Source organism: Hippopotamus amphibius, chromosome 17, assembly GCF_030028045.1.
Source record: "Hippopotamus amphibius kiboko isolate mHipAmp2 chromosome 17, mHipAmp2.hap2, whole genome shotgun sequence".
Taxonomy (NCBI): Eukaryota; Metazoa; Chordata; class Mammalia; order Artiodactyla; family Hippopotamidae; genus Hippopotamus; species Hippopotamus amphibius.
Window position 1 is genome coordinate 18902943 of NC_080202.1, and position 27915 is coordinate 18930857.

At 50.8% G+C, this 27915-nt stretch overlaps 1 protein-coding gene across 2 annotated transcripts in view; it reads right to left on the reverse strand.

The window, feature by feature from the left end:
* Nucleotides 1–27915, reverse strand: part of ASIC2 (acid sensing ion channel subunit 2) — a 1082326-nt gene that overhangs the window by 238536 nt on the left and 815875 nt on the right. The window contains exon 1 of one of the 2 annotated variants that reach the window (XM_057716920.1): nt 22862–23581. The exons of the other annotated variant lie outside the window; for it this stretch is intronic. Within the exon in view, the coding sequence (XP_057572903.1) occupies nt 22862–23581 (720 nt within the window). Of the gene's footprint in view, nt 1–22861; nt 23582–27915 lie in introns of those variants that run through there. 2 annotated transcript variants of the gene reach the window in all.

Consider the following 27915-nt stretch of genomic DNA (forward strand, 5'->3'; position numbering starts at 1 on the left):
AAGCAATCTCCCTTTTCCCAACCACTATACAAAGTAAGTGTCAGCAAGCCCATTTTGTGGAAACTGAGGCTCAGAAAGTTTGGGCAGCTTGACCAAAGTCATATCAATTAAGTGGCAGAAACAAGATTCTTAGTGACACCAACACCCCTGCTCTTTCCACGACCCCACACTGCCCAGGGCTAACACTGTGTGACCCAGGGCGGGTCCATGCATCTCCCTGGGACTGAGTTTGTCTCTGCGGGAGGGGGTTAGAGGAGGCAGGTCCATCAGAGCATGACATTTCATGGGTATCAGCAGCGCCCTAAATGAGCTATTCTGGCAGCTTGCTTCTCCTGGACCCTGTGTTTCACCAGATCTAGACCAGGTTCTATGCTGCTTTTTCACCTTGAGATTCCTGCACCACGTGGGTGGAATATGCTCAGACCCCTCGCCCACACATGGACAGGCTTGTGGAGCTGGGTTTTTGTAGGAGTTTTCCCACCTCCGCCTGGAACCCCAGCTGGACTCCTAGCTGCCCTGTGCTTCTGGATGGTGTTTTCTATTCTCCTTTTAATAGAAAGAACAGCTCCTCAAGAGTCCCTTCTGAAGAGGCTCTGTCTTGGGGGTTTCAGGTGTTAACCACCCTCTCCCATCCCCTACACACACACACCAGTCTCTTGGCCTTGAGCCTGTGACCTGGTCCCGCAGTCCTGTGAGAAGGCAACTGTGTGATTACTACCCTGGGTTTAAGGTCCCTCATTGTTTTTGGAGCCTGAGAATGGACCTTCCCTCCCTCCCTCCCTCCCTCTGTCCCCCCATTCCTCCCTCCCTCTTTCTTTCGTGTCTGTGTGTTTTAAACCACTGGAAACAGTGGTAGAAGTGTTTACTATGTTTGGGGCAGGGTGGGGCGCCCTGGTCAGCACAGACTGCCTCATTGCCCCAAGTCCCACCCCTTGTTGATTCTTTACAGAGAGCAGAAGGGAGAGTTTCAGATCTGAGTTCCCTCACACCTCAGTCCTAGCAGGCTCTGCTGTCCAAGCCAGACCCTCTCCTCTCCAGCCACATGAAAGCTTCTCTCCAGCCCATGAGGGGAAGTCTGTGGGCCCCTGCCCCTAGCTTCCACACTAACCAGATGCTAATCTCATTTACATCTTACTATCCGCAGTGAGTGATTTTTTCGAGCCAGGAAACTAATTCATGGCAAAAGCAATTGATTAAAATTACCTTACCTTTTTCTCCAAATCCCCACCCAACCCACCCCCCACCCCAGCTTGACAAGTTACTTCCATTAAAAGGAAAAAGCCCTTTAATGGTGTAATCATCCTTACAGTTTGAGAAGATAAGCCTGCATACTGATTATAGAGCTAATTATGTGATAATAAACCCATTTCCTCCTTCCAGTCCCCCCTCACCTGATCCAAGGGTTTCCTGGCTCCTTCCCTTCGGGGGAAAAAGACCCACATCCCCTCCCACCCCCTCCTTGCATGGCTTCCAGAATAGCCTTTCTGAAATGCAAATCGGAGCCTGTCAATCTCATATAGTTCTGTTTAAAATTCTTCTCTGGTCCCTCATCACCTTACAGGGGTCTCAAACCCACATGGGCAGCACTGGGCCTGTGTGAATGGGTTTTATCTGCCCACCCTGGGACTTTATAAACATTTTTACTAGGATGTTTCTAGGCAGAGTACTTGTGACCAGTTAGCCAGTGGCCTTACTTGTTCCTACTTGCTTCTTTTATTTTTAAATAAATTTATTTATTTATTTATTTTTGGCTGCGTCGAGTCTTCGTTGCTGCACGCAGGCTTTCTCCAGTTGCAGTGAGTGGGGGCTACTCTTCGTTGCGGTGTGTGGGCTTCTCACTGCAGTGGCTTCTCTTGTTGCAGAGCACAGGCTCTAGGCGCATGGGCTTCAGTAGTTATGGCTCGCAGGCTCAATAGTTGTGGCTCTCAGGGTCTAGAGCACAGGCTCAGTTGTGACGGATGGGCTTAGTTGCTTTGTGGCACTTGGGATCTACACGGACCAGGGATCGAACCCGTGTCCCCTGAATTGGCAGGCGGATTCTTAACTACTGCGCCACCAGGACCTGGTTACTCCTCACATTCCCTGTCTGAGCCTTCAAGCTGACTTCATTTGCCACCCTGAACGAAGGCTGAATTGCCCCAGGGAAGTGTTACCTTCATCAACCGGCACCTCTGCAGCACCCCTGACTCACAACTCCACCTGCTTGAACAGTTTCAGGAAGAATACAACTAGCTTGTATTTATTGAGCATCACACCCAGTGCTAAGCACTGTACAGGCATTATTCATTTAAGTGGCACAATAATGCCATTCAGAGGAGGATGCTAAGGATGGAGGAGGTGAGGCTTGCCCCAGGTCTGCAAGTTAAGAAACGGCAGTGTCACGACCTGGGTTCAAGTGCATCTGGTTCCAAAGCCTGTCCTTCTCACCTCTATACTGCACGGCCTTCCGTTTTCAGATAGGGGAGAGGCCTGCCCTTCACCGGAAGCTAACTGCTATGCAGAAAGGACAACACTTACTCTCTTGTCCCCTTCTCCCCTAGACTTCTAGGTCAGCCCTCTCCTGCTTTCCCTGACTGTCCCCACTCATCTCCCTTCTCCAGCTCTTCTGCTTCCTGACTCCTGAATGTCGGGGTGCCCAAAGCCCAGCGTTCAGTTCACCGTTCATCTCTGTCTACACGTTCTCCTTACAGGATCCCATCTGGTCCCATGTCACTTAGCACCATTCCACTGGTGACTCCCCCCCAAATCCCTGTCTCCTGTCCTGGCCTCTCGCTGAGCCCCAGACTCCTATATGCACTGCCTTCTAGGATGCTCATTCATTATTTTAATCTCAGCATGTCCGAAATGTTGAGTTCTGCCTGCTCCCTACACACATATCCCTCCCATCCCCCAAATCCCCTCTCCCCTAGCCCTCCCCTTCCCAGTGCATCACACCAGCACCAGCCCAGGGGCTCAGGCCCACAATCTAGGAGTCAATCTTAAGTCTTCCTTTGATCACACTCCACACCCAATCCAACATCAATCTCATTGAATCCACCTTCAATAGATCCCTCATTGGACCACTCCCATCACTTCCACCATCAACGCCCCAGTTCAGTCCACCAGCGTCTCTCATTCCCCATGTTACATCTGTATCCTAACTTGTCCTCCTGCCTCCCTTTATCTACTCTTATCCAATCTCTGAAGCCAGATGATCTTCTCAGAGAGTATATTAATTCATGGCACTCACATACCTTTTACATCCTCCTTCTCACTGTCCTAGGAGCGATCTCCAAATTCAGCCCAGCCTACAAGGCTTGCCACAGTTTAGCCTGCATGTACCTCTCCAACATCAGCTCATTCCACCCTCTCCCTCTTCTCTCTGCTCAAGACACACAGCCCTCTTTACATCACTCAAACAGCCAAGTTCATTCTCATCTCAGGGCCTTCACCTGAAACACTCTCTCCTAGATCTTCCCTTGGTTGTATCCCTTGATTATCTAGGTCTCAAATTCAAAATGTCACCTCTTCAGACAGCTCTTCCTGACTGCAGAAGCTAAAAGCATCTTGCAACACCCCTCTCCACCACTCTGTATCCTACTGTCCTATATTATTGTCTCCAGAGTCTTTATTACTACCTAAAATTATTATTTATATGTTTATCATTTATCTCCATCACCAAAACCACCATGTCCTAGACGATAAGCCCCAGGAGAGCAGGGCTTATGCCTATTTTGTTCATTCACGTGGTCCAGTGCTCAGAGGTTCTGGCAAAAAAGTAGATGCTCGATGAATACTTGCTGAATGAATGACTGAAACCTCTAAGAGGTGGACTGAGTTCTGAAACCTGAAGGTGATTTTAGGTGAACAATTCTTTACTGAGCACCTACCTTGTATACATAGAAAAATCTAAGGCTCAGAGGAAAATCTTCCTCTTATCACGGAAGCCCATGGGCTCTGGCTGCACATGGTGGTCCTGCCACCATCATCACATCATCCTCAACAGCATCTTTATCACCTTCACCATCATCACCACCATCACCACCATCATCAGTCACCTCCATCACTAGCATCACCATCACCGCCACCATCATCAGTCACAATTAGTATCACCAGCATCACTCCCACCACTTTTATCCTCCCCAACACCATCATCAGCCCTCACCATCGCCACCACAACCACCATCACCATCATCAGTAACACATTTTCCAACACGTCTACAGTACTTTACATATAACAAAACAATTTTTTACACATTATCTTTTTGGATTCTCTGAACATTCCAGTGAAGGTGGTCAGTCCCTAATTTTTGTCCACATTTTGCAAACGAGGAACTTGAGTCCTGTTAGGGAAGCGACTTGCCCGAGATCACTCAGCAACCAAGTGAAAGAGAAGTGACTCAAATCCAGCACTTTGGCTGCGTGCGTGGTTCTGGCTGAGCCACTTCCCTGCATACCAGCCTCTTTTGCCACCTGGAGGCAGGTGAGACAAGCAAGCCCAGGACTCAATCTTATTTTAAAAATACCCAATTAAGAAATTGCCCCTGAGTATGCACATTTTCACCCTGGCAATGCAGGAGAGGGGATAGCTTTTAAATTATAATCCGTGGTCACATTTTACGATTGCAGAAGGGGAAAGAAAATAAAAGCTTAAGGTGAGTTTAAGAGGACTTTTTGGTTGGTTAAGGAAAAAAATTACAAAATTAAAAGAGTGGAAAAAAAATAAATTGCTAGTGACTGTTTTTACTGCATGAGCTTACAAGCTGGAGTGGAGAATTAAAAAGTTATATAGCTGGGCTTGCTAACCATGACTTATCACAGACAAATCCTCCATATTTATAGCTTTTTCCTCTTTTTCCATCTCAAGATAGGAAGCAATCCCTTGATATAGGGTTGCCTCTCTCTGCCTGGGAACCCTGGAGGCTGTGTGTGCTTAGCAGAGCTGTCAAGGCTGCGAACACAGCTAGCATCTGGTTGTTTACCATCCCTCTGCCTTGGGGGGTGTGGTCACTGCCTTGATCACTCAACACCTACTGCGGGTGGGGGTGGGTGGGGAGAGGACTCCTCTGTGTTGGAGCCCCAGGGAGGAGGAGGATAGAAGGCTCTAAAGAAGCTGAACAGGAACAGCTAAGGCTCTATGCCAGAATCTGTTTTCTCAACACATTTAATCTTCGCAACCGCAAATACCACCAATATGCCCATTTCACAGATGGAGAAACTGAGGCCCAGAGAGATCAAACAACTTGTCCAAGGTCATGCACAGTGACTTGCCTCTCGAAGTCCCAGTCCTCGAAGAGTTTAAAAACAAGCAGGGGGAAAGGAAGGCAGGAAAGAAGAATGAGAGAAATTACTGAGGGAGGAAGGGAGGAAAGAAGAAAATATTAATTAAGTATCTGCTTTGCGCCAGGTTCCATCTGGCTATCTTTTTTCCTCCTCACTCTGTGAAAATGGGTGGTATTCGTGTCCATTTTACAGATAAGGAAACCAGGGCACAGAACGATTCATAAAGTAGTCAAAGTTAGTTTGGAAGCTGCTTTCCTGGGATTTGAACTGATGTGTGTCTGGTCCTATTCTTCCTGACTGGATGGTTTTGGGGAAGTTACCTGACCATGTCGAGCCTCTTTCTCCTTATCTAGGAAACAGGAATGGTATTCTCCACTCCAGGGCCGCCCTCTCAAGCACTGGATGGGAAAGCCCTTGGGAAAGCAATGGCACTACAAAACAAAGTCTGGTCCAACACCCTGCTTGCAGACGGGCAGAGGAGGGCTGCTCTCTCATCATCTAGGGATGAGGGGATTGAACCCAGGGAGCCCCAGAGCTGATATAAGACAGACTGAAGCTGAGCCTCCTGCTTCTTGGTGTGGTTCCCATATTCACTGATACGAAGGAAACTCACTGGGGAGAAGGTCTGACATGAACAGGTACATATCATTGCCAGAAAAATCTAAACATGGAAACTAGTGACCCTGGATCTCAAGGTCACTGACATTGATTTTTTTCAACAACACAGTCTCTTAAATGTTCTGCCCATCTTAAGGAAGACTGCATGGATAAATGAGTCCAGCGACTCTCAACTCCTCGTAAAACATACCCGTGTCTTGGTTCTATTTCAAGTCAATGAAATCAGAATCTCTGGGGATTGAGCTAGGAGCATTAGTAATTTTTTTTAATTAAAAATTTCCCCTAGGTGATTCTAATCTGAAGCCAGAGTTGAGAAATACTGACCAATGATCTCCTTTATTTTCCAGATGGGGACCAGAGGCTCAGAGAGGGACAGCTAAGGGCCCAGGGTTGCACAGCAGTCAGCGGCAAGAGTACAGACTCCTGTCTTGTGGTTGCCAGCTTGGGACCCTTCACTCTGGTCCTATAGACCAGACCATCCTGGTGTCCCCTGGTACCTGAGAGATGGACACCCTCAAACCTCCACTTTCCCCTTCCCCCTTTAGCATCTCGCGTCCCGAGAGAGGGCTGGGCATCTGGGAGGCCTGAACAGAATCATAACCCACAAGTATGCACCTGGGCTGGTCTACACCCTGCAAGATGGAGTGGGGGAACTGAGGAAATTATCTAATGTATTAGCTAGCCTGTCCCTGCGGCACTCCTGTTAGCCAAAGTCATAAATACAAAATGGTAATTTGTCTCTAGAAGCCTGGCTCCAGCCTCCCACTCAATTCCCTTCCCACACAGAAGTCATATACCACTGCCTGCACGTCCTTCCCTGCATGGGGCGGCGGTAACTTGGAGTTATTTAAATATCTTGGGCCAAATTTGCTTTTCAAAACCTGAATCATCATCCAATAACCTCAGTTCTCCTCTGTGGCTTACTTGTCTGGCCAGAGCAGATTCTTTGAGCCTTCAGTGGAAAGTATTATAATAAAAATGCCCTCCAGGCTTTATTAATGAGTACCAGTGGCTAACATCTTCTTTGTGTATGTTGTAGACTAGCGTTGGCCCTGGAAAGGGAAGATTTAAGTTGTAGCTGAGACTTGGTCTCTTACCAGCTTTGTGACCTTGAGCGAGTCACTCTACTTGCCTAGGATTTGCAACTTTTCTACTTTTCCTCAGAGTTGTCGTGCAAATCCCCATGGAGAATGGATGAGATACGGCTTGCATAGACTCCAGTAATATCTTTCATGCATGTTAGAATATCTCCAGTCCTCAACGGCTGTATGTAGCCCAGGGGAGGAAGGACCTAATTCTTTCCAGCTTGGAGGCATGGGAAAGGGGAGAAGATGATAAAACAGTCCGGAAGGATGAGGAAGAGCTTTCCAAGAAGACAAGGGGGTTGCAGGATATTTCAGACCAAGGCAACAGCATATGCAAAAGCTTGGGTGCACATGGCAGACGCATGGAAACAGTTCAACACGGCAGAATGCAGAATGTGCGGGGGGTGAGAGTTTGGAGCTAACCTGGGTGCTTGGCCTTATCTTGCAATGGGGACCATGACAATTTTGAGCAGGACAGATTCTCAGCATTAAGATAACAAATATCTGGCTCAGTTTCTCAGCACTAAACTGTAGTGGCCATGGAGGGGGTACTGCCTGTTGTCTGGTTGCAGGATATATAACAAGGGCAGGGAGATGGAACTGATGACTTAGAGTGGATTCACTCTGATATCCTTACAGCCGCGTAGTATCTGGGATATACTACGGCCCTCAATAAGTGTGTGAATGAGTAGATGAATCTGAGAGTCCGTGAAAGAATAAAAGAAAGAGCAAAGGAATGAATGACTAAAATAACAAACGAGGGTATGAATGAGTGAGTCCAATGAATAGACCAAGGCATGGTCTGGAAGCAGCCTTAGCAATTCTAACCGATGGACTTGTCGCAACAAAAGCACAGGCTTCTGGCTGCATTACCTAGAAATGCCCTATTAGTGGCATGACTCCCTCAAGTTGAAGGCTTCTCCCCCTCAGGGGCAACACGCTGCAGAAAGACAAAGGCCGGTGGCTGTGATCAAAAAAGAGGCTGTCCTTCCTGAACTCACACCTCTCAGGACGCATCCACTGACACCCCCCAAATCAGGAAAGGGTGCAGAGACACCTCGTGTTGGCTCATCCTTGCGGGGACCTCATTTGGGAGGTAGGTGATCCTACTGCCATTTCTCCATTTACACGGTCTCCCTAGATGACCAGTCATTCCAGTATCATATAAAGACAAAGAAAAGAGTTATCCTTAATAGAGACCTACCCATCGCTGTGCTGTCTGCATTTCTAAGCAGCAGCAGTAGCAGCCTGACGGTCTAGCCTGGAAGAAGCAGCTATGCTTCTCGGGGCAGGATTCAGGGCAGGGTGGTCCTGCCCAGAATGCTCTCCAAAAGGGATGATTGTGGTAACACAGATTAAACCATCAGGGTTGATACGCACTCGGGTCTGTCTGGGACCAGAGGCCCTTCTTGCTCTTACTCCAGGCTGTCTTTTCTTCCTGCCTTGAGATCCTTGCTATTCACAATGTGAGCTGTGCACCAGCAGCATCAGCCTTACTTGGGAGCTTGTCAGAAATGTAGATTCTCAGGCCCCACCTACTGAACCAGAACCTGCACTTTCGCATATTATCCACAGGTGACTCTCATGCACGTGAAAGTTACTGAAGTTTGAGACTCTCTGCCTGTAGGGGACACAGACACCTCCAAGCCAAGGATTCAACTCCCTGACCAGGTTTCACAACACCCTCCAGGGAAGACTTCCCCCAGGAGGTGGCAGTGACATTGAGACTTGCAGAAGGCCACAGATTTGGTCTCCTCGTTTTGACTTATCACCACAGGCAGGGGGAAGTACCAGAGTAGGAGTTAGAATTCCTTGGTGACCTTGGGCAAGTCAGTTCTCCTCCATGAGCCTCAGTGGCCCCATCTGTAAAATGGGAACAGTAAGTACTGTTTGCTTTTCTGTCACACGGTTATCATGAAGATGAACAGAGGTAAGAGATTTGCAAACTCTCTCTGAAACACAAAGCCAGAGGAAGGAGCCTGTTTCAGTGTGGACAACAAGCCCTCCTGACCGAACACTTTAGAGGCTGAAGAAGGAAAATCTATGTGAATGTCAAAGGTGTAGTAAGACCTTGCCCTCACGAAAATTCATCAGCAGAGGAAGGTGGTGATAATTAACCAGGATGTAGCCCTCCAAAGAAAGGGTCTGGCCACATCGGTCTTACGGAGCTCCCCTCCGACAGGGATTTGCAATTGGATTCTTGGAACTGCAGGGTTTTTCCACTCACTTGGAGTTATTTTTTAAAGGAGAGTTCAGCCTAAGGACCTAAGGCTACATTACATTAGCATTCTGGAGGTCAATATTTCCAGAACAGCTAGAATCATGTTCCCTTACATTGTGTGGGTGAGAGGCAGCTACATTTTGGAAGGAGCCAGATGTGCCCACAGTAAAAAGAAACAAACAAAAGAACAGGAGACTTGAGCTATGGGAGCTGAATTTCCAGTGTTGGAGGAAGGAGGCAGCTCCCCGTCCCCCAGCCTTTAACTTGCTGGTCCCTCTGTTGGGATGCTATTCCCAGATCCCTGTCCTCTCATCTCCCAGTCTCTGTGAAGATGTCATCTCCCCAGAGAATCAGTCCTTCCCTGCCACTCTCCATCACATGCCCTTTATTTTTTGGCTTCACAGCATTTATTCATATCAGAAATGGTCTTGCTCATTTATCTGTTTATTTGCATATTATCTGTGCCATGCCCTGCCCCTCCCCCCAACACAGGAAGTTAGAATGTTTTCCTAACATCCTCAGTCACCTGGGGTTCTGTGTTCAGAAGAGATTGCTGGACCTTTCCTGCATAAATTCTGATTCAGCCGTTCTGGGTTGGGGCCGGGACTTTGAAAGCAGCCCCCCCAGTGATTCTGACCTTCGTGGAGACATTCAAGAGCTCCGGAATGTGAACTCCATGACGGAAGGGCCATACCCACGTCCCTCTGTGCCCTGCACCTAGCATAATTCCCCACACAAGTGGGCTCTGGCCACCTCTTCATGGAGTGAGGTAATGAATGACCAAATGAGTTGCATATAAGTTGATGGTACCAATCCCAGGTCCCATTTTGGCGATTTGGTATTTGGACAGAGTACCTGTTACCCATGAGGAATGGCAGTAGGTGCTGGGACAGCCAAAAGATGCAGCCAGGAGTGGCCCCAGCCCTCAGGGAGATGATAGTCTGATAAGGGGAAACTGAGTTTATGAAGGATTTCAATAAAAGACCGAGAAAGGAATGGACCACAGAGGGGCATAAACAAAGTGAGTGTTGGTGGGGGTGGGGGTGGTCAGGCGGATGGGACCCTGCTTTCCAAATGGTTTATGTGGGGATGTGGTCGGAGATAACTTCAGAAGAGATGGGATTTCTTTTCAGACAGTACTTTCATTGTGTTTCGTGTGTTTGTTTGTTATAAATTATACACACGAGGTTAAAAATATTCAAACCATAGAAAAAGGTGCAGAATGAGAAGCCAGGCTCCTCCCCTCCCACTCAGCCCCATCTTCCCAGTCCCCTCCTCAGAGGCAGCCCATCGTCAGACCTCGTGCACCCTTCCAGGCATATTCTGTGACTATCTAAGCCTGCAGCTGGATAGAACAGAGAGAGCTGACGAGGTAGAGATGGCAGATCAGGGGTCCAGGGGAAGGGAACAGCCTAAGCAAGGGGGTGGAGGGAAGTTGGAAAACTCCTTGAAAAAAGGCAACAGCTCTTAAGTGACTTGGCTTCTTGACTCAGGGCCATGAACCCCTGACTCCAGGAGGGTGGGAAGAGGGAGGTCAGACAAGGTGATTGGTGGTTTCCCATGTCATTGGCTTCTTGGAGCATGGGGTGGGACAGGGAAGGGGAGGGGTGGGGCAGGGAAGGGGAGGGGTGGGGCAGGGAAGGGGAGGGGTGGGGCAGGGAAGGGGAGGGGTGGAGGTGGGAGTGAGGCAGCTAGGGGTTGAGATAAATTAAATATTGAACATGTTCTCCTTTAAGAGCATAACATGCAGGTCCTCATCACCATTTCCCCTATTAACCTTATGAGCCTTGGTTTCCTCATCTGTAAAAATGGGCACAAGAGGACCATACTGAGAGTATTGTCATGAGGGTTGAAGAAACAAATGTGAGGCACAGAGCCTGGTGCAGAGAAGGTCCTCCTCTATCTGATCTGCTCCCCCTCGTCCCACCTCCTGGCACCAACCATTATACGCAATTTGGCAGAAACCCGTTTGCAGAGACCTCAGCTGACCCCAGCTCCGTCATTTACTTATAAATGTCACTTTGGGCGAGTTTCCGTTTGTTCTCTCTACTTCCTCACTGTGTTGGTGGCACCACAGCAAGGAGAGCTACGATGACATTCCAGACCCTCCCCATCACCCCTGGCACGCAGGGGCGCCCACGCAGTGCCTGCCCGATCCCGTCTTTCCTTAGCATCGCAGCCCACCTAACTCAGTTCCTTGGCCACGGCCAGAGGGACAGCGCTCTTGCCTCTCCAAAGACCTGGCAAAAGAAGATTAGAGCCTGAGACACCCATCCCAGTCCGGAATTTTAAAAACAAAACTTACTTGCATGTGAAAAACGCAGTCATGTTTCCTTGGCTGGTTAAAATATTTGATGCTCATCGAATATTCAACAACAACAAAAAAGGCTCTCACTCCTTGTACTGTCAAAAATGTAATGTAATTATAGCAATGTTAAATATCCCCAGCTGTTCTGAGATATTTGAATCTTAAATCAAGCCTGCCTCTACACATCCTGGGGTTGCAGCTGGAGACCCACACCAAGTCTGATATCAAGGCAGAGCCGGGGAAGTTCAAGCAAGAACTCGGAGCTAGCATCTCCAAGCTTGTTTGTTAGATCTGGGCTTCATCCCAACATTGGTATAAGGACCCCCAACCCAGGCTGTTGGCAGCATCGCCAGAGAAAGCCATGTTCCTCAACAGGGCTGTGCAGACTGGCAGGTCATAAGCATCTATCCAAATAGTCTTTCAAATCCATGTGCAGGGAGCATGAAGAGATAGTGTAAAATAAATGGTAATAAAGTGAATAAACACACGTCTCATTCCAGAGCCTTTGAGGTGCTTCTATAAATCAAATTCCTGCCATAATTTGCTCTGTGAGACTGTGCTGAGCAGCAGAATCAAACCTCATCTGCTTTCCTGAGCGGTAGGCTTAGATTTATGAATGTGAGTTCACAGTGGATGCCCATGCCATTTCAAAGTGGGAAAATAATTTTCGTTACGAGGGGTTCCAAGAGAAGATTAAACCCTTCACTTTCAGAGATCAGAGTATCAACAACTTTTAGATCAGATATGCCATTGGAATCAGAAGGGATGGCATATTTTGGAAAAAGGGTACGTTTGCAGAGGAAGAAACAGACACTGCTGTGATGTACAAGCTTAAGCACAGATATTCTCTGACTCTGTTTCAAGGTCCCCAGTGACTTTCAGCGTGACCTTGAGCCACTCAATCTCTCTGGTTTTTTAAAAAATGTATTTATTTATTTTTATTTTTGGCTGCGTTGGGTCTTTGTTGCTGCATGCAGGCTTTCTCTAGTTGTGGCGAGCAGGGGCTACTCTTCATTGCAGTGCATGGGCTTCTCATTGCGGTAGATTCTCTTGTTGCCGAGCACAGGCTCTAGGTGTGTGGGCTTCAGTAGTTGTGGCGCATGGGCTTAGTTGCTCCACGGCATGTGGGATCTTCCTGGACCAGGGCTTGAACCCGTGTCCCCTGCATTGGCAAGCGGATTCTTAACCACTGTGCCACCAGGCAAGTCCTCCCTCTCTGATTTTTAATTTGGGTCAGGGGACTAAAGAAACCCTAAAAGTCTCTGGTCTGCCTATAAAGGTGTAAAATGAAAATTACATAATTGTTCCTGGCTAGAACTGTGACAATATAGAGAAGGCTGCCCTATTCTTCCAGGGCCTGGAAGTCTTTCTGGAAAGAAGTGAAAGGAGTCATGATATTTATGGTAAGATGGTAGTGACCTCTTACTTTTATCCAGCACCTACACATCTGCATTTTTACACTCAGGTGAGTAGGGATGCTTTCTATATTTGTATCCAACTTTTATCCACCAGGACTAAACCATGGCTGGCTTTCAACAAATCACTTTTTTAAAAATGTTTTTATTTATTTATTTATTTATTTATTTATTTAATTATTTATTTATTTTGGGCTGCTCCGGGTCTTAGGTGTGGCATGAGGGATCTTTTGTTGTGGTGCATGGGCTTCGCTCTAGTTGTGGCGGGAGGGCTCCAGAGCACGTGGGCTCAGTAGTTGCAGTGTGCAGGCTTATTTGCCCCATGGCATGTGGGATCTTAGCTCCTTGACCAGGGGTGGAACCCGCGTCCCCTGTCTCCTGCATTGGAAGGCAGATTCTTAACCACTGGACCCCCAGGGAAGTCCCAACAAATCATTTTTGAATGAATTATTATATTATCTTTAAGTTTCAAAACAACCGTGCAAGGAAGGTATGATCTCGGCTTTACAAATAAGGAAACAGAGTCTCAGTGAAGGTAACCCTCCACTAGCCACCCTGTTAATACCAGGCAGACCTGGGATTTGAACTTGAGTCTGACTCCTGAAGCCATATTCTTTCTACTCCTCCTACGTTTTCTAGTTTTACACCTTTCTAGTTGCTGGGGTCCAAATTTCCAATATGGCATGAATGATAAGCATGGAAAAAATATTCCCACATTGACTATTTTTGAACCAAGCCACATGTTTGTTACAGATTCTTTCATTTTCTTGGTTTTAGGACAGAACCTGATCTGAACCTCCCAGCCTGGTTCACAGCGTGGAGTTAAGTGTGTAGTAGAGGATGTTTTGTACAACAAATGAGGCTTGTATTAATTTTCTGTTGCTGCTGTAACAAATTACCATGATCTTAGTATCTTCAAACAACACCAACTTATTAGCTTATCGTTCTAGAGGTCAGAAGGCTCAAGTCAAGGTGTTGGCAATGCTGTATTCCTTCTAGAAGCTCTGGGGGAGAATCTGTTTTCTTGCCTTTCCCAGCTTCTAGAGGCCACCTGCTTTCCTTGACCTGTGGCCCCTTCCTCCATCTCAAAGTCATATATGTAGTGTCTTCAGATCTCTCTCTGACTCTCTGGCCTCTGCTCCCATGGTTACATCTTCTCTGACTCTGCCCCTCCTGTCTCTCTGTTACAAGGACCCTTATGATGACATTGGGCCCACTTGGTGATCAAGGATAATCTCCCCATCTCACAGCCCATAATTTAATCACATCTGCAAAGTCCCTTTTGCCATGTAAGGTAATATATTCATAGGTTCTGGGAATGAGGACGTGGACATCTTTGAGGGGCCATTATTCAGCCAATCACATGGCCTTTGCAATTTGGTTTGATTGACCCTCTGGCTGGGCCCATGGCCTCTTTGTGGGTCTTGCTCTTGTATGGCACTGACCCCAGAACAATACTGCCCCAGCTATGCACATCCTCCTGGGTTCCCTGGGGAATCCAGTACTCCTCCCCAAGGTGCCCTTCCTTGCTCCATTCCAGGATGCCCATTCCAACGTGCATTCTTACGGGCCCAGTGGGTCAGACATGACCGAGAGAACTCCCCTCGGATATCTCCTTCTCAGCATTCATGGAGCCTGTAGGCTTGCTCCTCAAAGTGTGGTCCAAGGACCAGCAGCGTGTGCATCACCTGGGAGCTTATTAGAAATGCAAATCTCAGGCCCTAGTACAGACCTACCAAATCAGGATCTTTGCTGGGGGCCCAGGAATCTGGGTGAATCGGGATCTCTGCAGTGGGCCCAGGAACCTGGGCTTGCAAAAGTTTAGGAAGCATAGGTCTAGAGGCTTCTCCAGTCATCCACGGCCAATTGGAATATTCCAGAACAGACCTTCCTGGGAAAGTGGACAGGTCACTGGGCAGAGATAAAGAAGGGACCCAATACCTCTTCACAGCAGCCAGTTTTAGCACTGATTCTTTACTGCAAGGCACTCAGAAGCACATTGCTTTTCTCCTAAGAAAATCTTTCGGGGCAGGTGAAATCGCCTCAAGTCCACCCTGACCAGGAACAGAGGAGATGGGGGAAGAAGAGGTATATGGGAGCCCGAGGAGACCTGCCTTCAAACTCTGGCTTTTTTTCTGTTCCTGTGCCATGTGACCCTGGGCAAGTCATTCCCCTCTCTGAAGTTAGGCAGGCAATAGAAGGCAATAACTCCCCTCCACTGTTGTGAGGATAAGATGAGATGGGTAATGTATATTACACAATCCTATCCAGGTGTGATCTCTAAGACTCTGCTAATTAGAAATGCAGGTTCGTTTGGCCAAAGCTACCCTGGGATTTCTTTGTAGGAATAACTGTGATGTAGGGCAAAGAGTGTTGACTTTGGAAACTAAGATCAGGGTCTATGTCTATGACCCTGGGCAAATTATTGAAGCATCTCACTTTCTTTATCTGTATTAGGGAGAGAAGAATACTTTCCTGTCTGGTCTGTTGTCAGGCTGGAATAAAATAGGGAATGTAAAAGGACCTGGCAGAGAGTATGAGTTCAATAAATGTGTGTGGAATCAGAGGAAACAATTTACTAAGCAAATTAATAGTATAAACAATGGTGTCACGGGAGATATTTGACATGCTCAGGAGAACAAACTTCCCCAGTACATTCGCGGCCCCTATTTGTTTTACCAACAATTCATGTTCCAATTACGCGTGAGTCATCTACTCATTTGTTAGCACGGGTCTGAGCTGGATCTCAATTTGGCAACATCTCCTTAGCCGGCACTTCAAAGTTATCCATGTCCTTGAAAGAATGAGAATGGGAATTTAGCTCAGATTATGGCTGCGTTAATATGTTTGCATAACTCCTGAGTAAGTTCCCTGTCGTAAACCTATTTCCACTGGATGCAAGTCCATCATGGATCCTGTACTTCTAGAAATGGCCTTCCCTTTTCAGGGTGGCAGGTCTTGGAACCCAGGATGACTTCCAGAGGTGGCATCAACTTGCAGTGAAAGAAACTTCCAGTGAAGGCTTGAAAAATTATGTGGAGTACTATCTGTGGAAAAGTTTGTTCTCATCAGCATCTCTGAGAGTTGGAAGAATGATGTCATCGAAAAGAACATTGGCTTTGGAGCTGGACCGATCTTGGTTGACTCTTGACTCAGCTGCCTCCCAGCTGTGACTTTGTACCTTCCTGGGCCTCGGTTTCCTCCTCTGTAGAATGGGTTCCATTACATAACAGGTGCCCTATACAAATCCTGGGCTAGAGTCTGTTCCCATTCCCTGCATGATGGGCAGCTCCTTTTTAAACTTGGTCACCCTGATGAGGCACACTGACCTTTGCAGGCCGATTTACCAGGAACAGTGGATTTGTGGTCATCTCTGTGGCCCAGTGTCTGGCATGCAGTAGGTGCTCAATGTGCATTCATTGATTGAATCTCTGAGTAGCTGATCCAAGCAGATCGCTTAGGAGAACCAAAGCGACTGATGCACAAACCGAACGGCCTGGTTATTCTTCCAGCCCTTCTCAGTTGGGCAGACATCTGATTGATGCCTTCATGACGGGCCACAGTGGCCCCCAAATAGCCACTATCAGACTCAGCCCAATGTGGGTCCATTTGGACATCTGCAGACCTGAGCAGAGTTGACATTTGATTCCCTAAACTAATCTCCCCGAAGTCACATAACTGGGGGAGGTCTTTTCACGTTCCTTGTATAAACGTCTATCTAATCACCGCCCTGTCTCTGGCACTCCAATAACTTGTACATTTCCCCCTTAATCGCTGTTTCAGCTCCACAAAGAAAAGAAATGGTTGGCTGATGAGCTCGGGCCATCTGCAGTAGTTAAGCCCTATTTTCACCTGACCGCTCACTTGGAGAACTTTGCAGCTAAGTCCCATCGGTCATTTGGATCATGTCCTAATTTCACAGAGGAAGATGCTGAGGTCAAAGTCACATAGCTGGTCAGGGAGGATAGGTCTTCCCAGCAAAGCCCCTCCTCCACCAACGCCGTTCCTTCTGCATCCAGCTGTGTAGCTGTGCCTTCGCGGTGGTGAGGATTTGGGTTCAAATCCCAGCTTTGCTACCTGCTGGCTCTGTGACTTTCAGCTGACTACAGAACTGCCCTGAACTGAAGGTCGCCAGTCTGCCAAATGGGGATGATTACACAGCCTTTTAGGGAGATTGTGAGAATTGAGATGGCGTGAAACGTGCCCAGCCGGGGTCTGGCGCATCGCAGCCACCCAGGGCTCTTTGCCTTCATCCTTCCCTCGAAATGCTCACTGCAAGTAATATTAACCAAAATAGCTCACATTTATTGAGTCCTTACTGGGTGCCAGAAACCGTTCTAAGCGCTTGACATGTATTAGCTCGTTTATTCCTCTCTCTCTAAAGGCAAAGGTATCATTCTCGCCTCCCTAAAGCCATCCATCCTCACAACCACTGCACTGCTTGGCCTAGCACCACTTCAATGGAATTTGCTGATTTTAAACAATATGTTGCTGAAATGATTTCTTGTTTTCTGTGGCTGGCTCGTAGCAGCCAGCCTGCTTCCTGTGACAAAGTGTGATGAAATCAAATGCTGTTTCCTTGGCTTTTAGTACACACGACTAGTCCAAAATCTGTACTCAGGGTTGACCCCTTGCTGATGGGGGTAGGCAGTGGGGGCAAGGGTGCAGGGAAGGGTGGAATTCTCCTGATGGAGTTAGGAAAGGGCGGGGAGTGACAGTTGTGGGGTTGGAACATAGATGAGGTCTCCCTCTACAGTGTGACAGCCAGGAGTGAAAGAAGTCAGAGCTTTCGCTACAAAGTTTAACAACTTGTTTTGGCCCCCAGATGCCCATCACACCTTTGTGTTATTAGTTATCATCCTCCAACTCAGCACGCCCAGCACCCACCCCCCGCCACCCTAACCCCCAGCCTTGAACTACTTTCAGCCCAGGAAAGGATGTGTCCAGTTTCTCATCATTTCATGTCTCTGTCCTCCTCATTTGCACATGCTGTCCCGTTCCCGTGAAGTCCCTTTTATCTCCTTCTCTACCGTGAACTCCTGTTGATCCCTCCAGACTCAGCTCAGATGTCACCTCCTCCAAGAAGCCGTCAGAGGTCCCCAGTCTGTTCTGGGTGCTCTTCTGAGCCCACGCAGCCCCTCTGCCTTCCTGGCATCTGTTGGTGTATTTCCTTCCTCAACAATACTGCAAGTTCATGGAGGACACATACCACGCCTTATTTAATTTTACACCCCTGGTAGCTAGCTTGGAACTTGACGTATAGCTGACACTCAGTACACGCTGGGTGATAGAGTGAATGAACCAGGAAATGAGCATATCCCCCTTGGGGAAGTGGTCATGATAAGAGATGGTAATTATATTGATCATAATTAATAACTGCTATCACGAGATACAAAGACTGTGCTGATCTCTTTATCACGTTATAACAATAGCTCTTGAATATTCAGCACCTATGCTGTCCAGGCAGGGTCCGGTCATGCATACGCAGTATCTTCTTCCCAGCTCTCAGGGGCTCAGAGAGGGCAGCACCTGCTTGAGGCACACAGCTAGAAAGAGGCAGGGCCAACGCCTTAAACTGAGTCTGCCTGACGCTTCTCCCTGACCCAGGCCTCCTCCCAGAGAGCATCACTGCTCCTTATTTTGGGGTCCTGTTTGGCTTCTGTTGGTGCCTGACCCCAAACCCTCAGTTCCTCTTCCGAGGCCCCATGCCCAGATGGACTGGCCTCACAGTTGGTTCTGCATCCTGCCCCAATAGGAAGGCTGCTCTCGTCTGCCCCCAGGAAAACCCGGAGCGGCCAGACGGCGCAGAGCCCAAGATCCATAGCTGATGCCAGGGAAACGACGCAGGCATTCAGAAGCAGAGCTGCTTTGTCTGTGACTGCTGAGCAATTAACCCTTGCAGAGCCACAACAAACATATAGAGGAGTAGCAAACAAACACGTCGTGAAGGGCCTGCAGACTAAAATTCGACAGACACCCTCCCAGGACACTCTGCGCTCCCCTGCTGAGTGTATTTCTGGACCATGAGACCTACCAGATGGAATGAGACGTTGGGGCACATCTCCCCACTGGTCCTCCCTGGAAGCCCATTCCTCACCTGTGGCACTTAGGGCTTGGGAACCTCAGATATCTGGGGAGTGCTTGGCATCCTGCTTCTCCCTCTCCCTCTCTCTCTCTGTCCCCCAAAAGGAATAAGTGCCCCCAAACTGCCTGGGCATTTCCTCACTAGAAATGCATTCCACTGGTGTTCCCTGGAGAAGTTCATCCAGGAGTCTTGGAGAACAACGAGAAGTCTTGAGGTTACCTTGGGAAGGTCTTCACTCCCCAGACCTGTCATGAGCACTTACTATGCATCAGGCTCTGTGTTTGGGGCCAGAGATGGCAGGGAAATCATATCTGATTCCCGCTCAAGTCCGGATGGGGAGACACACAGGCCAGGAGGTGTGGTGACATGCGTACGTGTGAGGATTGACCCATAAACGGGAGGTAGAGGGCAAAAAGAAGAAGGCATCAGTTGTTTGGTGATGAGGGGAGGTGGTGGGTGGTCAGGAAAGGCTCCAAAGCAGGAAAATCCTCAGGGCTGCATGTTGAAGGATGATGAGGTATCGCCAGGTAGACAAAGCAGCTGGGTGTGGCGAAGGTGCACTTAGGGTAGCAGAGGAAGGCGGAGAGAGACCTGAGGAGCAGCGATCCAGCTGCTGTCAGCTGAGAGGGCGTGGCCAAAGATAAGGCTGGGCTCAGGCACAGGGCCTAAGGAACTTGGACCTCAACCCGAGGACAGGTGAGTCACTGAAGAGTTTTAAGAAATGGGATGATATGCTTTGAGCAGAACTTTAGAAAGACTGCTCTGACTATAGTGCCGAGGATGGATGCAGAGGGCAGGGAGTACCGAGCTGGAGGCCAAAGACCAGTTGGGAGGCTGATGTCCTTTAAAGGCAACATTTTTATGGGGACTCAGAACAGTTTGAAGAGCTCCCCTCTCTTTATATGTATGTATACGCACCTCTATACACACACACACAACTAATGTGGTGTATATATTATTGTTACCTCCACTAGATGGAGTAGAAAACTAAAGAACAGAGAGATTGTCACTTGTCCAAGGGCACACAGCAAGTGGTAGTCTCAGGGTTTCAGCCATCAGTGCAGCTTGAGCGTTCATGCTCTTATAACCACAACACTATCGTGTCACTCCATCTAAGGTGACCAGGCTGGGGCAGGGTAGCGTGGTTAAAGGAAAGTATTCCTGATGGGCCCACTCCACATTAGGGGCTCCCCTGAAATAGCTTCTGGCTTCCATGGATAGAAGGGTGCAGCCTTTAATTCTGAGGCCCTTGGGAAAAAACTACAGCATGAAATGTGAAGGAGCTGGAAACTCCCAGGACAGGGCCATGATATGAAGCCACTAGGGGTCACTTGAGTCCCTGGGAACACACACATTTGGGGAAAGGAGGTGATACTTTTGCTTCAGTGGGTGTGGGCCTGCACACTCTTCAGACATAGGAAGGCAGGGTACAGGGCGGTCAGAGAAGGATGTGCCCCGGTGAGAAGAACCCTACTTTCATGAACTTATGGCCATGCCCGCCAGAGAGGCTGAGGTCGGGTAACTCCTACAGGTGCTATGTGCTCTGTAGGCCCCATCACATGTGGCCAAGGCTGTGACCCCCTGGAGTGGCCCCACTTTCCACTCTCCTAGCCATGCTCCCGGGGGGATAGGATTTGGAGGTGACCAAGGGCCAGAGTCCTACCCAGGGGTCCTCTAACAGAAGAGAGGTCCAGAGAGAAAGTTTCCTCGTGGTTCCTTGTGCTGCCTTTGGTGGCATGCACAGTTGGACTTGGAGCTTGCTGGCTCTGGGCTTTGGACAGCATTTTAGGGTATCACGTTCCTCATCTTTAAGATGGGAATAAAACTCTGCCAAAGCAGGGCTGTGTCAAAAGTGACTCCTAGGGGGACTTCCTAGGTGGCACAGTGGTTAAGAATCCGCCTGCCAATGCAGGGGACACAGGTTCGAGCCCCGCTCCAGGAAGATCCCACATGCCACAGAGCAGCTAAGCCCGTGCGTCACAACTATTGACCCTGCGCTCTAGAGCCCGTGAGCCACAACTGTTGAGCCCATGCACTGCAACTACTGGAGCCTGCGTGCCTAGAGCCTGTGCTCCACAACAAAAGAGGTCACTGCAGTGAGGAGCCTGTGCACCACAATGAAGAGTAGCCCCTACTCACCGCAACTAGAGAAAGCCCATGTACAGCAACAAAGACTCAATGCAGTCAATAAACAAATAAATAAATAAATTTAAGTAAAAAAAGTAAACAGAAACAAGAGAATTAAAAACAAAAAGTGAATCCTAGAAGAATTTCCTGGTGGTCCAATGGTTAGGACTCCACACTTCCACTGCAGGGAGCACAGGTTCAATCTCCGGTCAAGGAACTAAGATCCCACATGCTGTGACATGCCCCTCCCCACAAAAAAAGATTATTAAAAAAAAAGTGAATCCTGGCTGTTAGCCCGCAGTCCACACTTCGTAAAGCCATCATCAGATGTGCAGAATTTTCCAAGTGGTGTACAACTTGGGGCTGGAGCTGCTGATACTTGAATGTAAGAGTGAACTTCAGTCTAACTCTAAGGGCTGCTAGTTAGTGGTCAGCCAAAGAACAATAAACAACAAGGGATCACGACCTTCCTTCCTTCTTCTTTGTGGACGGAACTTAGAATTCTGTTTGAAGTCTGGGTGAAGTCACTTAGAAGCATATATTAACAGCACCTCCTGCTTGCTAAGGCGGGGGAACCACAAGGTAGGTATTCTCTAAAAGCAAGCTGAAAAGCTCAGGAAACAAGGGATGCTTTGGGAGTGGATAATTCACAGCTACTGTATATATAGGCTTAAAGCAAAGCAAGGAGGGCAAGACTGAAGCCAGTGTCACCATCCTAGACCAGGACTAGCCCAATCAGCCAATCAGAGGCCTGGCCTGATGGACATCTGTGCCAACACCTACTGGAACCACAGCATCTATTTACCATTCCAGAAGAAGCATTGTCAGAGATGAGATTGTCAGGAGTGATGCCTAATGCTGGTAAAATCACCATCCGAGCATTACAGACAAACACACACACGCCAACGCCAACATTCCCTGCACTAGTGGAAAAGCCCAGCTCCCCCAAGGGGCATTTACACACGAATGGCTGGACAGGCTCGCGCCATGCTGAGGCTTGGCTCCAGAACTCCTCCAAGGCAGACCACACAAGGCAGATACCTTCTGTCTGACAGCTGCGTTGTCCAGACCCCAGCGTGGGGGAACCAGCACAGCAAATGGTTTACAAACCCTGAGCACAGCTTCCCTTGGCCCCGGCTGTTCACATCAATATCTCTGCCATACTGCTTTCCCCACTGCTGGGTGTTGGTTCCTCTAGACCGCAAGACCCATACTCACACCTCCTGGGGTCAAGGGCCCCAGTGGCACCAGCCATAGCTCAATTCCCGGGTAGCTTAAGACACCAGCGCTTTTAAAAAGTAGCAGCAGGGGCTGCTGCCTCTCCCACCAAACTAGCTACAGCTTCACTGTTGGTTGGTATTCGGGGAGTTTCCTCCAAAGTCCCCCTAGATTGGAAGGGTTTTGCAACTCTCAAGCCATAAACTGCCTAGGGTCCCAAGCTCGCTTAGGGACCATAACCAGGAAAGCTGAGGGGCTTGGGAGCTGAAAGTGGAAGGAGAGAGGCCGGGACAGGCGAGCCAGGCCACTCCGCCCGCAGTGGTGTCCGAGTCCCCACCACCTGGAGACGCCTCGGAGCACCTCAGAGTGGGTTCTGCCTCGGCCTCGTGGGCTGATGTCACCGCCAGGGGCCTGAGGTCCAGCCCCGGGGCCGGGGGAGGGGGGGCGGGGAGAGCCGGCCGGGCGCCGGGCTCCGGAGACTGGGGGAGCAGAGGGAGCGGGTTCGCGCGGAGGGCAACTCACGGAGGAGAAGTTGTGAGGGCCGCAGAGCTCGCCGCGGTACTTGCAGGAGAGCAGCATGTCCTCGAGCTGGTGGCCCAGGCGGTCCATGAAGGCGGCGCTGATGCCCTCGAAGTGGCGCGGCGGCAGGAAGAGGCGGAAGTCGGCCAGCTTGCGGAACCACTGGCGGCGCGGCTCGTCCCCCCGCAGCAGCTCGCTGACCAGCGGGCGCGCCGTGCGGTTGGGCAGCAGCAGCCCGAGCCAGTGGCCGGCGTAGTAGAGGTCCCCCTTGGAGAGGCGCGGGAAGCGCAGCGGGTTGTTGTTGCACACGGTGACGGCGGGGAAGGGCAGCTGGCGGCTCCACTCGCGGTGCACCCGCGTGTGCGACGGGAAGCTGAGCCAGTAGAGCAGGCGGTTCGAGGACCAGGACAGCAGCAAGCCGAGGGACGTGCAGAAGGCCAGCACCCACAGCGCCCGCCGCTGGAAGGAGCCCCCCGCCGCCGCGCGCCCCGCGCACATGTGCCGCAGCCCGTGCAGTTTAGCGCGGCTCAGCGACGGCCGCCCCCTGCGGGCGACCCCCGGCCCCTGCAGCGCCCGCTCGCGCTCGCCGCCCCGGCCGCCCCCGGGCTGCCCGGCCGCCGCCACCGCCACCGCCGCCGGCGCCGGCTCCTCGCGGGCCATGCGGAAGCGTCCCGGGCCGGTGAGCGCGGCCGCGGGCCGCCCGGCTCCGCCGCTCCGGCTCATTCATTCAGTCCGCGGCTGGCGGCAGCGGCGGCGGCCCCGGCCGGGCGGAGCCGCCATGGGAGTCCGCAGCAGCAGTGGAAGCAGCAGCGGCGGCCGCCGCGCGCAGCCCGCGCCAGGGAAGCGTGCGCCCGAAAGGAGCTCCGGTGGCGCGGCATGCCCGCCCGGCGCCGCCACCGCCGCCTCCGCGGGCGCCCGCCCGGGACCGAGCCCGCCTCGGCCCGCCGGCCCTGGCACGGGCCTCCCCGAGCGCCTCCCAGGCTCTCCTGGCCCCGAGTCCTCCTGGAGGATGCCCGACGCCGGCCACTACCTCTGGAGGGGCCCCGCGGGGTGCCGCCTCTCAGGTGCCTGGGCGCCGCGCCCGCCTCCCCTCGTCCTGGACCTCGGGGGACCCTGAGCTGAGTCCCCCCGGCTCCGCCTAACCCCAGCTTTTACGCTGGTCCCGGGAGAGCAGCCACTCGGCCACCATGCCTGGTTCGGACATCCCCAAGGACCCCGCCAGCCCGCCCGGTGGCCCGCGGTGCTGGGACACAGGGGAGAAGGCGCCGGGGGACGAGCGCCCCCAGAGGCGCGCGGCGGCTCCTGGCTTGGCGGGTGGGGTGGGTGTGTACTGGGGTGAGCGGTCGCCCTGCTGGCTGCTGTCCTCTTTCCCTTTCCTCAGGGACCCTTCTCACGGCTCCTCGGGCTGCGCTCGGCCGAGACCTGCTAAGGGTCCCCCAAGTCCAGAGCCGGCGCCCTGCGTTGCGATGCGCCCTCCCTCGCCTGGGGCTGAGGGCGTCTCAGGGTCCTGCCGGAGGCTGCTGGCCGCTGGGCTCCTTCAAGGGTGCTGGTCAGAGGGAAGTGTCTTTTCCCCCCCAGCTCTGCAAAGTGCCTCGAGTCTCCAAAAAAGCCCGGCCTCGCCTTCCCTTGCCTCCTCTTCTTCCTGCCCCGGTGGCTCCGAGAGCTGGGGACTGCGGAGCCCCGGCTACACCTCTCGGGGGTGACCCGGACTCGCTGCTCGGGGCGCCCGGCTCCTCTCGAGACTCCCAGCCCCGCGGTGGCGGCGGCGCCGGCTGCGCTCCTCTCCCGGCAGCCCGGCCCTCCTCGGGCCCCCGGGCGAACTTGGGCAGCGGCCGCGCGACGCTGGCGCGGCGGGGCTTCCAGCACCTGCTTCTCAGCTCGCTGGCCCGGCGGCTCCCGGCGGGCGGGGCGGCGGCGGCGGGCGCCGTGCGCTCCCGGAGACGCGGTGCTGACGCGCGCGGCTCCTCCTCGCTGCATTTTAATTCCTGGCCACTGTGGCCGCTGCACACCGAGCGGGAAGCCTCTTGCCGGAGCCGGCCGGGGAGGGGGAGGGATGCGCTGCACAGATGTGCCAGGTTGTGCCCGGCTCGCGGGAGAGATGTGGAGTCGAAACATTGCGTTTCTGTGGGCCGTGTGTGGATGAGAGCGAGAACACTTCTGACTGTGTGGGGTGGGCTGTTGAGAGCCTGAGCCGCTGCCTACTGTGGGCATCTGAGCAAGTGTGTGAGTGGGGCGTCATGCACGGAGCGTGGGTAGGATGTGCGTGTGTACGTGTGAACGGGCATCGTTGTGTAGCTGGTGAATGTGAGCTTATTTGCAGATGATGTGCTGTGGCTGTTTGAGTGTGTAGGATAGAGTGATGGTGTGTACGCGTGCATTTAGGCAGTGGTGGGTGTGAACAGGTGTGTTGAGATGTGGGTGGATATTGGGGTTTCTGGATGTGGTGTGTGGTTGGTGTGTTTTGCATGTGTGGTGTGTAGATGAGTATGTGTGTTGAGGTGCTGGGAGCAGTCACTGGGTCTCTGGCAGGTTGGGCTCGGTGGAGCAGTCCTGCCCCTGCCTGTTAGAAACTTCTGGTGTCCCCAGCCACTTCCCTGGGAGGGTCTGCTGTTCAGTCCCCGGGGCAGTCTGCCAAGCACAGCCTTCCTGGGATGACAGGAGAGAAGAAAGAGACTTCCATGGACAGGAGACATCTCTGCCATTCTCATGGCTGGGTTCCCACATTCCACTGGCTGAGGATGTCACCCTTCCCTCCTGCACAGGCTCAGGGTCTCCATTAAGCCCTGGGCACATTTGGACACTTTCATTTAGCTTTCTAAAATACTCTGCCTTGGAGTGTTTGGGAGGATGGACGAAGCACATAAGGTACTGTTAACTCCATTTCACACACGAGACTTGGGAGGCCAAGTACTTGCCCAAGGTCAAACTGCCTGTAAGTGGTGGACCAGGATTCCACACCCAGGTCCCCAAAGCCCTGGTGCTTTCAACTATACCACGGGGCCTTGTAGTTTGCACTCTCTGGGCCAGATGCCTCGAGGCTAAGGCTGGAGTCTTGCTCCTTGGCTGCCTGGCGTGGTGTATGGTAGGTCTCTTCCTGTATTTCCCAGGCAATTGACTCACTGAGGCCTCACTGGATGGGTAACACTTCTATTTTTATTACTCCCTGGGATAAAGGAGTTTCGTAGACATTTTCCAGAGAGTAGATTGTGATGGTGGGGATGGGGGGAGAGACGATGGGAAGGGATCCTGAGGGTGGGAGGGCACCCCAGCGAAGTTGAGAGATTTGGGGCTTGGAGGATTTGAATTTGGGCCTGAAGAGGCATTTCCCCGACTTTGTGATGACTTATTAGAGGTGGTCCAGGCAAGTCTGTTGAATGAGCATTAGGTGTCTGAGCAGTGTTGAGTGGGCTTTCCCTCCCCACTGACCTGGAGGATATATGTCAGCATGGCAGCCCCTGCATCTGGTCTCTGCAGAAGGGGACATCTGAGTCACACACACACACACACACACACACACACACACACACACACACACACACACACACGGAGTCTGTTCTCATTCACCCCGGGAAAAAAGCTGTTGAAGTTGTGCTTTGCTAAAATTCTGCTTTGGATTCGGTTCCTTGAAGATATCTGTTGCTAGCTTTGGGGGGAAGATTGTGAATCTGCCAGTTTTATGGGGCCTCTAACAAAGGCTTACACACCAGTGCTTCAGCCTGATCCCAGCAGTCCTCGGCGATGGGTTTTGTGGCGGGGCGGAGGGGGTGCCACAGCAACACATATCCAGACCAAGGTGGGGCGACCTTGTGAGCTCCGTGAAATTACTGATGAAGCAGCCGGGGCAAGCACGCGACATCCTCCAGCATCGGAGCCCTGGAATGGCGCGAAGCTCTGTCTTATAGAAACCTTTAAGACCTTTGCCGTTTCTGATTTATTCAGCTGTTGTGGGCTTTTTCTTTTCTGGCATTCCACCCCTTCAAAGGTACACATGCTGCTTTTGGTTGCCTGCGTGTCTTCTCTGCCATGGGTTTTCTTGTTAATTCTCCAGATGCATCACTTCTTCAGAGAGAGGAAGGGTATCCTGCATGGTCTCCAGGGGTCTTGGCACAGAAATCCAGAGGCAGATGCAGGGATGGTTAGGGATCCCAAGTGACCAATGGCTTTCTTTTTGGCACATGTATGCAGTGCATTTCGTACCCTGCCTGAAATCCGCCCACCCCTTCTCAACCAATGTTTGACCAGCTCTGTGAAGTTCTCCTCTTTCCTCAAATCCCAGCTGAAGCATTGCCTCCTAGGTAACTGGATTGATACCTCCATCTTAACCTTTGATTAGCTCCTTATCATTGTGTGTGTCTGGGCTTTTTTTCTGGATGTGAGCCCTTTGAGGACAGGGACCACATCTCATTCACGTTTTTTTCTCTCTTAGCACAGTGTCCTGGCTATATGAAACACACCAAATGAGGAAGAGGAGAAAGGAACTAAGATTTCTTGAATATTTCTGTATGCCAGGCAATGGAATCAGATACATAAACATTTAATTTCTTATTCCAACCTTGCAGGGGGATATTTTTGCCCTCTTCTTACAACTGTTGAACCAAGGGCATGGAGAGCAGCTCTCATTCCAAAGTCCAAGATTTTCCTTCTCCATCATGCTTCTTTGAGAAGTATTATGATAAATAACAACAACAATAATAATATAATAATTGTAGGACTTACTAATCACTAGGACTTGTTCTAAGTGACTTACATTAAAAACAAGTGTCGTAAGGGTTCTAAGCATTTAATCCTCAAAATAATCCTGAGGCAAATACTGTTATTTTCTCTACTTCGAAGGGGAGGAATCCCTACCACAGAGAGGTTGAGTTACTCACCCTAAGGCACACAGCTTAAGCAGGAGAGCAGCCTTTCAATGCAGGCAGTCTGGCTCCATCCCCTGTGCTCTCAAACCCTATCCCATACCATCTCTGCCCTCAGAGCTGCACTGACACAACGACTCATGTGAATTAGCTTTCCTATCCTTACAGGCTCGCTTGGCCAGAAAAACAAACTCACGAGGC